We start from the raw sequence: 14,169 nt of genomic DNA, 5'->3' as shown, positions 1-14,169 counted from the left end.
TGTCTGTCTGTCTGTCTGTCTGTCTGTCTGTGAGTCTGTCTGTCTGTCTGTGAGTCTGTCTGTGAGTCTGTCTGTCTGTCTGTGAGTCTGTCTGTGAGTCTGTCTGTCTGTGAGTCTGTCTGTGAGTCTGTGAGTCTGTCTGTCTGTGAGTCTGTCTGTCTGTCTCTGTGAGTCTGTCTGTCTGTCTGTGAGTCTGTCTCTGTCTGTCTGTGAGTCTGTCTGTCTGTCTGTGTCTGTCTGTGAGTCTGTCTGAGTCTGTCTGTCTGTCTGTGAGTCTGTCTGTCTGTCTGTCTGTCTGTCTGTCTGTCTGTGAGTCTGTCTGTCTGTCTGTGAGTCTGTGTCTGTCTGTGTCTGTCTGTCTGTCTGTGAGTCTGTCTGTCTGTCTGAGTCTGTGTCTGTCTGTGAGTCTGTCTGTCTGTCTGTGAGTCTGTCTGTCTGTCTGTGAGTCTGTCTGTCTGTCTGTGAGTCTGTCTGTCTGTGTCTGTCTGTCTGTCTGTGAGTCTGTCTGTCTGTCTGTGAGTCTGTCTGTCTGTCTGTGAGTCTGTCTGTCTGTCTGTCTGTCTGTCTGTCTGTCTGTGAGTCTGTCTGTGAGTCTGTCTGTCTGTGAGTCTGTCTGTCTGTCTGTGAGTCTGTCTGTCTGTCTGTGAGTCTGTCTGTCTGTCTGTGAGTCTGTCTGTCTGTCTGTGAGTCTGTCTGTCTGTCTGTGAGTCTGTCTGTCTGTCTGTGAGTCTGTCTGTCTGTCTGTGAGTCTGTCTGTCTGTCTGTGAGTCTGTCTGTCTGTCTGTGAGTCTGTCTGTCTGTCTGTCTGTGAGTCTGTCTGTCTGTCTGTCTGTGAGTCTGTCTGTGTCTGTCTGTGAGTCTGTCTGTCTGTGAGTCTGTCTGTCTGTCTGTGAGTCTGTCTGTCTGTCTGTGAGTCTGTCTGTCTGTCTGTGAGTCTGTCTGTCTGTCTGTGAGTCTGTCTGTCTGTCTGTCTGTCTGTCTGTGAGTCTGTCTGTCTGTCTGTCTGTGAGTCTGTCTGTCTGTGAGTCTGTCTGTCTGTCTGTCTGTCTGTGTCTGTCTGTCTGTGTCTGTCTGTGTCTGTCTGTGTGTGTCTGTCTGTCTGTGTGAGTCTGTCTGTCTGTCAGTCTGTCTGAGTCTGTGTGTCAGTCTGTGTGTGTCTGTGTGTGAGTCTGTCTGAGTCTGTGTGTGAGTCTGTGTGAGTCTGTCTGTGAGTCTGTCTGTGTCTGTCTGTCTGTGAGTCTGTCTGTCTGTGAGTCTGTCTGTCTGAGTCCTGTCAGTCTGTGTGTCTGTCTGTGAGTCTGTCTGTCTGTGTGTGTGAGTGAGTGAGTCTGTCTGAGTGTGAGTCAGTCTGTCTGTCTGTCTGTCTGTGTGAGTGAGTCAGTCTGTCTGTGAGTGAGTGAGTGAGTCTGTCTGAGTGAGTGAGTCTGTCTGAGTGAGTGTGTCAGTCTGTCTGAGTGAGTGTGTCAGTCTGTCTGAGTGAGTCAGTCTGTCTGTGTGAGTGAGTCAGTCTGTCTGAGTGAGTGAGTGAGTCTGTCTGTCTGAGTGAGTCTGTCTGAGTGAGTGAGTGAGTCTGTCTGAGTGAGTGAGTGAGTCTGTCTGTCTGTGTGTGTGTGTCAGTCTGTGTGTGTGAGTGTGTCAGTCTGTCTGAGTGAGTGTGTCAGTCTGTCTGAGTGAGTGTGTCAGTCTGTCTGAGTGAGTGTGTCAGTCTGTCTGAGTGAGTGTGTCAGTCTGTCTGAGTGAGTGTGTCAGTCTGTCTGAGTGAGTGTGTCAGTCTGTCTGAGTGACTGTCAGTCTGTCTGTCTGTCTGTCTGTCCCTCTGTCTGACTGCGTCTGTCTGTCTGTCTGTCTGACTGCGTCTGTCTGTCTGTCTGACTGCGTCTGTCTGTCTGTCTGTCTGACTGCGTCTGTCTGTCTGTCTGTCTGACTGCGTCTGTCTGTCTGTCTGTCTGACTGCGTCTGTCTGTCTGTCTGTCTGACTGCGTCTGTCTGTCTGTCTGTCTGCGTCTGTCTGTCTGTCTGTCTGACTGCGTCTGTCTGTCTGTCTGACTGCGTCTGTCTGTCTGTCTGACTGCGTCTGTCTGTCTGTCTGACTGCGTCTGTCTGTCTGTCTGACTGCGTCTGTCCGTCTGTCTGACTGCGTCTGTCCGTCTGTCTGACTGCGTCTGTCTGTCTGTGCGTGTGTGCGTCTGTCTGACTGCGTCTGTGTCTGTGCTGCGCTGTGTCTGTGCGTCTGTGCGTGTCTGTCTGTGTGCGACTGCGTGCTGTCTGTGCGTGCGTGCGTCTGTGCGTGCGTGTCTGTGCGCGTCTGTGCGCGTCTGTGTGTGTCTATGCGTGCGTGCGTCTGTGCGTGTGTCTGTGCGTGCGCGTGTCTGTGCGTCTGTGCGTGTCTGTGAGTGTGTGCGTGCGCGCGTCTGTGCGTGCGCGTGTCTGTGAGTGTGTGCGTGCGCGTGTCTGTGCGCGCGTCTGTGCGTGCGTCTGTGCGTGCGTCTGTGCGTGCGTCTGTGCGTGCGTCTGTGCGTGCGCGGTTACGGCCAAGCCATTAGTACCACGGCCTGATTTCTCCTACAGAGAGAGCAGCTGGGTCCATGCACCAGGGCCTGGGTGACGCCTTAGAGTGAGTGTGTGCTGGTGTGTGTGTGTGTGTCTGCCTGCCGGTGAGCCACTTTCCCTGTGCCTCTCATATTTCCACCGGCAGAGGAGAGGAGAAAAGAGAGAAAAAGCTGCATCTAAAAGCCTCTCGCTGCCTGACATCCTCCCCCTTATCATTCACTTGAAAGTACAAAGGGCGCTAACTCAACCAGAAACAGGAATAAAACTGTTGCAGATTTTTTTTCTCTTCTTCCCCACCAAACATCTCAGGCCTCTGAACTCAATTCCTGTATTCCTTATTTATAGCTCTCCTTCTCGAGCGAGAGAGAGCACGAGAGAGACAGAGCGCGAGAGAGACAGAGCGCGAGAGAGCGCGAGAGAGACAGACAGACAGAGACAGACAGAGAGAAAGAGAGAGCAAGAGAGAGACAGAGAGTGTAAAGGAACAATGTATTCTAATGTATTCACTGAGGAGAAGTTATTCATTCTGTCAGAATTCCTACTTCAAATATCTCCATTACTCACAGTGGGGCGACTGGAGACGTCTAAGAACATGAATCTGTATCCAGACAGGCATAAGAGAGCTTATCCATGACATACATCTTGGTCATCATTGATTTCACTAAAGAAGAATGACCACCGTTATAAACATCTATTAGATACATTCAACGAGCAAATATACCTGCCATACAACTTCCAATGAGTTATCCAGACTCACTACTTAGACCCAATGTTCAGGTCAAGTTGCAGATTGTATGGACGTCAAGATTCCCTTCAACATTGAAAACAGATAACTAAGAATATACATGGAGGCAAAACACACACGAGGGATGGTTGGCGACATTGTGTTGTACGCCAGCGAGGTGCTAAAAAAACAAACAGCAGCCGTATATCCCATAACCCCTTGGGGTTCGGCTGAGTAATCTGGTAGCTCACTAGCTAGCCTCTCCAGTAGCTGGGCAGATGTGGTAGTGTGTTGGGGGGAGGGGAGGGGGGGGGTACTTTTGAGAGCGAGTGAGTCAGAAAAAGAGGTGCTTGTCAGAAAGCAGAAGTGAGAGAGAGGGGTTATGGACTCTGTCCTGGTGGAGTGAGAGGATCACTGTGGAGTCGTCACACAGACTCAGATCGAAGACGGACTCTTCAGGCAGGCCTCGTCCTCTTTTACTCTATTCAGTACAGACCAGAGAAAGATCTTTAGGCGCCGTCTGATGATGTGGGATGTTTTCACACTGAGATAAATAGGCAGAGAATCAAAGATGACTTTGATGGAAGCAACAAAAAGGGCTGAAAAGAGCCTCAAAAGAAGCCGTTTAGTATCTATGACATGTTTTTATTTCTCCCAGGTACGGAGTTGCTCTTTGCTGTGATTGGTCCAATAACACGTGTCACGTTATGCTACATGAATACTATCATATTTGTGTTGACGGTAATAAATCTAGTTTTACACTTACCCTAAAACATAACATGGGCATATATTGGCTACATAAAATCCCCCAAAATTATTATAATCATTATAGCATGTGTATTAACGTGGAAAATCTGCATGATTAGCATAATCACCATTGATGCACTGAATATGGCCTTGGATGACTTCAAATAGACACCAGAATCCAAAATGCCATATAAGGTGCACAGACACCAAAGCGGAAGTACACGGAGATGAAACCGAATTCTAGAATCTCTGCAGTTCTGTAGTGTACTCTAACATGATGGATTCTGAAGGAGGCTATCGGAAATGAACTCTGTTTGGCTAAGAGGGATCAACCTTATGGTTCTGAGACTATTTGTTTTCGTTCTGTTCCTACAAATCAGCTGAACCCTAGAAGAAAGTGTGACAAGCCTTAAGAATAAGCAGCCTTACTTCGCCAAAAGCGAGCCTTTCCTTGAAAAAAGTCCCTCTGGATCCACACGCTAAGGGAACAGCCGTGTTAACTTTGAAACGAATAGTGAATGATGAGTCCAAAAGATGATTCACACAAAATGTTTGTATGAATTAAGGAGAGGTCAAAGGATTGATGCCAAAATACACACAAGCGCGTGCACATGTGTACGCACACACACACACACACTCTGAAACTACAGGACATTGTGATGACTAACTACACCTAATATAACCTCAATAATACCATCCGTGCATTAACACTCACTGAACACCAAAAACCCACACAACAAAAATACCATTCTCTAGCGTTGCCCATAATAGGTGCAGTGTTGTCACGACAGTGTGAAATCAGTTGAACTCCGGTTCACACAATTTTGCTTCAGTCGCTTATGAAGGCAAGAGTTTATTTCCAGATATGTGTATATTGACCCTGTCTGACATTCAGAGTGTATTTACAATTTGTCTTTATAAGTCATACTTACTGTCACCATATATTTCATTAAGCTACAGTTAGCATGTTACTTTACATTTGGACACTTTCACGACTTTGAGTGTGTACCATCCCAAATGGCACCATGTTCCCTATATAGTGCACTACTTTTGACCAGGGTCCATAGGGCTCTTGTACTATATAGGGAATGGGGTGTCATTTGGGACACACGCTTGGGGGCGTGTATTCATCTCTCAGGGCCTGAACTGTGCTTTTGATATTAAACAGTCTTGCAGTCTAAAATAAAAACCCTTAACTGTTCTTTTTTTCTTTCTTAAGCTGCACGCCAAGGGTCTTTGAGGACTATTCCTCCAGTCGGGCATGATTCAGGGGAAAAGAATGTCAAATCTCAACAGTTTTGCATTTTTTAAATCTTCACAATAAATCAAGGTTGTAAGTAAACCATACATCACGCAGTACCTAATGTAACGTTGCCTGTTCGGTTAGAGTTCAAGTATTTTTGCTAGAAACTTCCAAATGAACGTTTGCGTCTATGTGGCTTATCTCTTCTCTTGACAGCGTCAATTCTACTACGGTTCTAGTCCAGATCCAGAACAAAGCTAATAACAACAGATAGGAGGTTTATGTTGTAGGTTGACTACTACACTGACATGAATGCCACTCCAACTATAAACCAAAGATAGGAACAGGTTCATATAACAGATGGTTAATGCAAAGATACCAAATATGCAGGATCATGAGAAAATTACCAGATTGTGTGTGTGTGTGTGTGTGTGTGTGTGTGTATAGCATGCCTATACAATGCATTAAAAAAGTATTCAGACCCCTTGAATTTTTCCACATTTTGCTACATTACAGCCTTATTCTAAAATTGATGAAATACATTTTTTTCCTTCTCCATAAATCCACACAATACCCCAAAAAGACAAAGCGAAAACAGTTTTTAAAATGTTTGCAAATGTATTAAAAAGTATATATTTTTTAAAGGAAATAGCTTATTTACAATAAGTATTCAGAACCTTTGTTATGAGACACCCGAAATTGAGCTGAGGTGCATCCTGTTTCCATTGATCATCCTTGAGATGTTTCTACAACTTGGAGTCCACCTGTGGTAAATTCAATTGATTGGACATGATTTGGAAAGGCACACACACGTCTATATAAAGCCCCACAGTTGACAGTGGATGTCTGAGCAAAAACCAAGTTACGAGGTCGAAGGAATTGTCCGTAGAGCTCCGAGACAGGATTGTGTCGAGGCACAGATCTTGTGAAGGGCACCAAAACATTTCTTCAGCATTGAAAATCCCCAAGAACACAGAGGCCTTCGCCGGGCCAAACTGAGCTATCAGGGGAGAAGGGCCTTGGTCAGGGAGGTGACCAAGAACCCAATGGTCACTGTGACAGAGCTCCTCTGTGGGGATGGGGGAACCTTCCAGAAGGACAACCATCTCTGCAGCACTCCACCAATTAGGCCTTTATGGTAGAGTATCCAGACAGAAGCCACTCTTCAGAAAAAGGCAGGACAAGCCTGCTTGGTTTGCCAAAAAGCACCTAAAGACTCTCAGACCATGACAAAAAAAATCAAATCAAATTTTATTTGTCACATTCGCCGAATACAACAATTGTAGACTTTACTGTGAAATGCTTACTTACAAGCCCTTAACCAACAGTTCAGTTCAACAAGAAGAAAATATTTACCAAGTAGACTAAAATAAAAAGTAATAATAAAGATAACACAATAAGAATAACGAGGCTGTGTACAGGGGGCACCGGTACCAAGTCAGTGTGCAGGGGTACAGGCTAGTTGAGGTAATCTGTACATGTAGGTGGGGGCAAAGTGACTATGCACAGGTAACAAACAAACAACGAGTGTACAAAAGGGAGGGTGTGGTATCTCTCTGGTGTGATGAAACCAAAATTTAATTATTTGGCCTGAATGCCAAGCTTCACGTCTGGAGGAAACCTGGCACCATCCCTACGGTGAAGCATGGTGGTGGTGGCAGCATCATGCTGTCATCTGCCTTTTTCTGAGGAGTGGCTTCTAACATCTCTAGAGAGACCTGAAAATAGCTGTGCAGCAACGTTCCCCATCCAACCTGACAGAGCTTGAGAGGATCTGCAGAGAAGAATGGAAGAAACTCCCCAAATACAGGTGTGCCAAACATGTAGCGTCAAACCCAAGAAGAGTCGGGCTGTAATCGCTGCCAAAGGTGCTTCAACAAAGTACTGAGTAAAGGGTCTCTGAATACTTACATAAATGTGATATTTCAGATTTTGCACAACAACAAAAAATAACTTTTTTTGCTTTGTCATAATGGGGTATTGTGTGATGAGGGGGAAAAACAATCAATTTTAGAATAAGGCTATAACGTAACAAAATGTGGAAAGAGTTAAGGGGTCTGAATACTTTCCGAAGGCACTGTATATGTGTAAACACCAAATACACTCATTATAAGTGAAAATAATCACCGACTTGAGGTTACATTCCTTAACTTGAACCAGGAAATAGCCAATAAAACAAATCCCTCAATTAATTTAAAATACCCAACAGAAACACCCCTTAACTACAGTTTTATAGTTTTTCAACATCCAGGCTTATAGTTAGTTAATCAAGACAGTGAGTTTTGTGAATCTGTCCCGAGGTCTCCTACTAGGGTTGGGCCAATATATGATCAAATTCAATATCGTGATATTTGACATTGACGATATATCGGGAAGTACAAGACTACTCGATTTGAACTTAACAAATCAAAAACTGTGAGGTTTTATCAGTTAGGCTGTATAAATATGTTGAAAATGAAGTCTAAATTAATTAACTAAGCCTTACTGTTTCACAATACAACGTTTATTTAAAGTTAAGATCATAAATAAGCACAAAAAAAACACAGGCTGGAATGATTTACTCATTAACTGCGCAAAACAATTGTATCAGATATTGCAATATCTGGAGTAGCATATCATAGAAGATGTCTCCCCAAATATCACACAACCCCATCTTCTTCACTACAGTAATCTGTACCCTCTGTAGTGTTAGTAGCTTCATCAACACTACTGGGATCTATGAGAGCGTCAAGTCCACAGGCATTTGCCATTTTACTGTTTAAAAAAATAATTAAACTTTTACAGAAAAACTGTTTGCAGAGAAAAACTAAAAAACACTTTATCACTTGGTTTCTGCCAACTTTGTGGCTTATTTCAGTATCCACACTGTATTTTCAGCGGTTGCATTTTCCAGTCTTCAGCTAAACCCGATGCTACAATAAATGTGGTGAGAATGAGAAACTAAAGCTAAATAGAGTACATGAGTATTCCAGGAATGTTTCAGTCCATTAACCTTTGTGTCGTGGTCATGCTGACCAATCTGTGGGAAACATAATGTATATTTGGCGCAAAAAGCATATTCTCCAAAATGGGAAATAATCGTTGTGTTTTTGTAATACTAAACGACAAGAAAATGCATTGGCTGTATAAAGCCTGCATAACATTGAGACAATAGTGTTTCAGTCATTTACTAATATTACTATCAATTACATTTAAAATGTTAGTCTGTCTCTGTTTAAAGAGCCAAACAATCTGCGTAAGCGGTTTTTCCCTCGTATGTCTAAACACGTGTTAAATTAGCTTCGCTGACTATTGTATGATAATATATTTTTAAAGGGATCAAATATACATTTGAAATAACTTCATAACGTACATAAGAATGCGAAAGAAGGTTTTCATATCATTAATATAGATTTTTGATAAGCAATGTTAACTCTGCGTCATTGCATCGTTGGGTGCTTTGCCTAACACCACAACAAGGATCTGGAGATATTTCCAGCTCCAAATAGCCAAAAGTCGTTGCAATTAAAACACTTATGTCTAATTAGGCCAAAAGCCTCGAGGGATCCCGACATAAAAACGATGTCCACTGGACAGAGAATGTCCAATTGACTCCCTAATGAATTTAATGCCAAAGCTCCTAACAACCTGCGCCTCATTAACTTGAGTAGTCTACAACGGGAGGACGGGCAAAGAAGCTTCAGAGCTGCAAAACTATTGATCAAACTTAAGTAGCTTTCATTTAACTGATGCGTTACTTTTTGGGCCATTCTTTTGCAGCATCACGGTCTGAGGACCAGTCTCACACCCTGCCTTCTCCACGCGCGTCTCTGTGCTGTGCCCGCGAGGAGACAGTGATTGGTTCTTAAGTCATCTAACATGAAGTCTGGGGTGATAAGAGGACTTCAATTACAATCCCGAGCCCGCGCGAAGAACGCCTGTCCGTTTATTATTCATCACCGACAAGGTTCACGCGCCGATAAAGCGATGACCAGATTAAAAGTACGTGCATTTTTGGAAAACCACGCACAGCGCACAATGAGAAAGAAAAAGCCAGTTGTTTATGACTTTAGAGTGATTTAAAAATATAATTGAGATTCTTGGAAATCAATTACATATTTAAATAGTTGCAATATGAATGTGAAAAGATAAACATCAGACCTTTAGATTTTTTCTGAATTAGGCATTATTAAATGTAATATGCGCTTTATAAAACGACAAGGGCAAATAGGCTGCAATAAAACAGGCCCCAAACATAGTATTGAAGAACTATGGAATACCACGCTAACATCTCAAATTACGATGTTAATTAAAATAATAGGCCTATAGTCTTATTATCGTTCATCACATTTTATAATTACACGCGTGCTAAAACTTGGTCTGCAGGTGCGTGTAGTGCGCATCCATTCTAGGAGGAATTGTTCTCCGTTCTTAAATTGTGCAATAGCATGAAATGGGTCAAATATGGAAGTAATATGATGTTAATTTGGCCGATAGAATATTAGGGAAATTAGTAGGCCAAATTTGTATGGGAATACAATAAACCACATTTCAGTGAGGGGAAGGTTGTTGCTCTTAATCCGATATCCGAGGGAAATTACTGGGTGTAATTTTAACTATTCAGGCCTATAATCTACTGTCACGATACACCAAGATGAAATCACTAGGCACAAAATGACAAACAAAAAGCATTTCCTTTAAGACAAGTGGTTTGAAATGTGAACATTCTCTAGCCTATTAGACTGGAGAGAAAAAATACTCAAAATCAGGAAAAAATTATATGCTATTTTATGAAAACCCCCCCCACAAATATTAGAAATATTGTACACTCACTGAACATTCGATTTATCTCGTTAACATGATTATCACACACCGTGTTGAACCCGCAGCCTGGAGACCCGCTTTCTAATAAAATTAGTCTCTTGTTTCTTGACGCATAAATGTCATAAAACATCAGTCAAAAATTGCTTGGTATACATAAATGAGCAATTCACTAGAAATATGCAAATGCACGAATAGTCCAATAATTCATACATACAATAACTGTACAGCATTTAAAAAACGTATTGGTTACATTGTCAAAAGCGATTAAAACCTTAGTGCTAATGTTTATAAAGTAGTATCAAGCCTCATTAACTGCCATAGAAAAACAAAAGGGTTCCAAATTGATGACATTCAGACATGAAGCGAGCCAGTAAATAAACACTTCCCTTGCCAGGTATCCAGCATCACTCAATGCGCAACCTATTCTCCTTTAAATATTTCCATTTTATATTGAGCACGTGCACACCTGGGGGGAGAAAAGGCTAGGTAAAGGCAAAAAGACACAGCTGTCTTTAAAACGTATTAAATATACTTCGTAGAAAAGAGCAAAGTGTGTATACGAAAAGGAACCGTTTATCTTCCTACATCTCGACCTGGGAGCAGAGGCTCCGCGCGCAGGATGTTGGAGAGCGAAAGTGTGCCTCTCGTGAAAGAGTGCTTCTCGGAGAGGCCTCTGATTGGCTGGTTGCACTGACAGCTCCGCCGTTGATTGCAGGAGGAGAAGCCCGACCCCTTTCACTCTTCTAGGGGACCATTCATAAACTACACAAGTCCAGCTCGCACAGCTGAGTGTGGACAACAGTGAGACAAGGTAGGAGAATAGTTTTCACGTTCAACCGAACGGACAAGGAGAGATGAGTGGTCACGACCAGAGCTTTATCCTTTAGGGTCTGCAAGCGCGAGGACACGGACGGTATTATACTGTACACTGAGCCTACCCCATTCTGGGGCTGCCTACTGCTTATGACTTGGACTGATATTTAGTAGCCTATTACGTTGCATCCCTATCGGTTTCCTTCCGACACTGTCTGACGTCCATCCGCTGTGTACGCAAAAAAAGTTGAATTATATATTTTTTTCCATTGCTTGGGGAAGAGCGTTTCGCCTCTGGCTTTACCGGTAAGCATTGGATCCGTCAACGTACTGCGACTCTCCGGTGTACAGCCCGGACCTCTGCCCAAACATGATCGCGACGCAGGCAAAGCTGGTCTACCAGCTCAACAAATACTACAGCGAGAGATGCCAAACTCGAAAAGCGGCCATTGCAAAGACTATCCGGGAGGTGTGCAAGGTAGTGTCGGACGTCCTGAAGGAGGTCGAGGTGCAGGAACCCCGGTTCATCTCCTCTCTCAGCGAGATAGAGGCGCGCTTCGAGGGGATGGAGGTCATAGCTCCCAACGAGTTCGAGGTGGTCCTCTACCTCAACCAGATGGGAGTGTTCAACTTTGTTGACGACGGTTCTCTGCCCGGCTGCGCTGTACTGAAGCTGAGCGACGGCCGCAAAAGAAGTATGTCTCTCTGGGTCGAGTTCATAACGGCCTCGGGCTACCTTTCCGCCCGGAAGATCCGTTCAAGGTTTCAGACTCTGGTGGCGCAAGCGGTGGATAAGTGTAGCTATCGTGACGTGGTTAAAATGGTAGCAGATACAAGTGAGGTAAAACTAAGGATCCGGGAGAGATACGTGGTTCAGATCACCCCTGCGTTCAAGTGCACAGGGATCTGGCCTAGGAGCGCTGCCCAGTGGCCCATGCCCCATATCCCCTGGCCTGGTCCGAACCGGGTGGCCGAGGTCAAGGCCGAGGGCTTTAACCTGCTCTCCAAAGAGTGCTATTCGTTGACCGGGAAACAGAGCTCGGCTGAGAGTGACGCCTGGGTCTTGCAGTTCAGCGAGGCCGAGAATAGGCTCCTGATGGCGGGATGCAGGAAAAGATGTCTCTCGGTCCTGAAGACTCTCCGCGACCGTCATCTCGAGCTACCCGGTCAACCACTCCAGAGCTACCACATGAAGACCCTGCTGCTGTATGAGTGTGAGAAACACCCGAGAGAGACCGACTGGGATGAGTCCTGCCTCGGAGATCGAATCAACGGAATTCTGCTGCAGCTCATCTCGTGTTTGCAGTGCCGCAGATGCCCCCATTATTTCTTACCAAATTTGGACCTGTTTCAGGGGAAGCCCCACTCGGCCCTGGAAGCTGCCGCAAAGCAGACGTGGAGACTTGCGAGGGAAATCCTCACTAATGCAAAAAGTTTGGACAAATTATAAACTGTCGAATTGTCTGATTGTGATACTATTGCTATTCAGGGCCGAGGTGACGTTTTTTGAGATCACTTCAGAGTGGAGGAAAACGTCATGATCTTGGTTTCTCCGAGCAATGTGAAACAATTGAGAAATTAAAAACAAGCAAACAAAAAAAAACTTTTACAACGGAGTGCAATGGGACATTGCCATTCAGAGAGGGAGAACGTGAAGGTACATTAAGCTAAATGTAATACTTTTTGTTGTTGTTTTAAAATGTTTTCACAAAGTGAATAAATGTTTATTTAAAATTATATGCACAAAATCTTTAAGTGAAAGAATAAAAATGTAGTGTGCCAAGTTCCAATTTTTCATTACGTGACCTTAAACTGAAATGTTAATAAAACTAAAGAAAATGACATTACAACTTGGCCTTGTGTTTGTATACATGTTTTGAGAACTGGCATTGTTTAGTAAGAGTAATACAAATGTATATTTACGAGATAAAGAGGATCATGAAATCAATTCCTGTGTGAAAAAAGCATAATTAATGTGCGTAAAAAAGGAATGTTGACACATTTACATTCGGTAAATCTTGGGCCTAGATTCATTTGATACACAAAACGAGTTCTGCACGATTATGCATATCAGAGAACATGCATTCATTTTCGTCTTGGAATAATTAATATATCACACTATAATTTAGTTCAATTTGATGAAAATTGTTTTAACAAAAGAATAACGTCTATTTACTCGACAGTTTGATGTCGATAGGCTATATGGCTGCAAAAATAATATTTAAACACACCGGTATGCATGTCTGTTATTACTGTGTATTAACTATTGGGGGATAAAAAGAAACACAACAACCACTTGTAGTAGGCCCATTCACCAGAATAGACCATTGCTAAATTCAGGTTAATTCATTCGCCGTTACAATAGAAAAATATTAACGCATGAAAATCAAACGTTGATGAATGAACTTATCTGTTATTATAACTATATTATGATTATAACTGTTATTGCCAATAACCCTGGGCGCAGACTGCTGAAAAAAAGATACACAACTGTCACTCAATGACTAGCCAGGGAAAGTCGGGGCCCATTTCTTAACGAGACCTGATTCATATTGCTTTCGCTACGAGCGACTAAACACCACGCGGGTATATTAGTACAGTAGGCTATCCATTAGCAGCAACCTATTTGGTTTATCAACTGTTGAATAGAAAGAGGATGTTTTGAAATTAATACTAATTACTATAGCCTGTTATTTAGGACATTCAAATGAGTCATATAGGCTACATTTCAAAGGTGTCGAATAATACATTCAAGTCATTTCATGGTTTTTATTCTCAACAAAATTTACCACAACATAAGCCATTGGCCAACACACTATTCCTGATTCCTGGGCTGTATTTCACGAACAACTGAAAGACCGGAAGGAAGAAGAGCAGGCCGAGTCTTCTCTCTGCATCAGGCACATTGTATTATGATGTGCGATAGAATAAATAATTTTTCAAACGTTTGCTTGTGATGCTTCTGCAGGCTCTGAGGCCTTTGTGTATCGAATCTGCAGCGCAAACACCCGTTTTTAGAGAGACGTGATGTTGTCAATGACGTAACCCACTAAACCAATGCAATTCAAGCACGAGTGAAGCTATAGCTTAATGTTAACTTTCACGACGCAAATACACACACCACATAACAGCATCATAGCCTATACGGTTGTTATAATCTCAATTATAGAGATTGAGTCTCGATCTACATTTGGATTATTCAATAATTATTTGACCTGGTGATGATCGCAGAAGTCGAGGCTGCTTACAGTCGTCATGCGATAGCCTAAAGGCTTTTAGTCTAAGCATG

At 43.2% G+C, this 14,169-nt stretch overlaps 2 protein-coding genes across 5 annotated transcripts in view; one reads left to right on the top strand and one right to left on the bottom strand.

Moving 5' to 3' along the window:
* Nucleotides 1–14,169, bottom strand: part of LOC135506995 (lipopolysaccharide-responsive and beige-like anchor protein) — a 373,235-nt gene that overhangs the window by 155,674 nt on the left and 203,392 nt on the right. The window lies entirely within an intron of this gene.
* Nucleotides 10,849–12,724, top strand: LOC135506534 (protein mab-21-like 2). The gene has a single exon (XM_064925893.1). It carries the CDS (start codon nucleotides 11,251–11,253, stop codon nucleotides 12,328–12,330), a length of 1,080 nt encoding a protein of 359 aa, XP_064781965.1. The 5' UTR covers nucleotides 10,849–11,250; the 3' UTR covers nucleotides 12,331–12,724.

This window comes from Oncorhynchus masou, chromosome 20, assembly GCF_036934945.1.
Source record: "Oncorhynchus masou masou isolate Uvic2021 chromosome 20, UVic_Omas_1.1, whole genome shotgun sequence".
NCBI classification, from domain to species: domain Eukaryota; kingdom Metazoa; phylum Chordata; class Actinopteri; order Salmoniformes; family Salmonidae; genus Oncorhynchus; species Oncorhynchus masou.
This window is presented reverse-complemented; position numbering and strand designations above follow the sequence as displayed.

Coding starts and splice junctions, on each gene's coding strand:
- LOC135506534 (XM_064925893.1), top strand. CDS start 11,251: ATGATCGCGACGCAGGCAAAGCTGGTCTACCAGCTCAACAAATACTAC.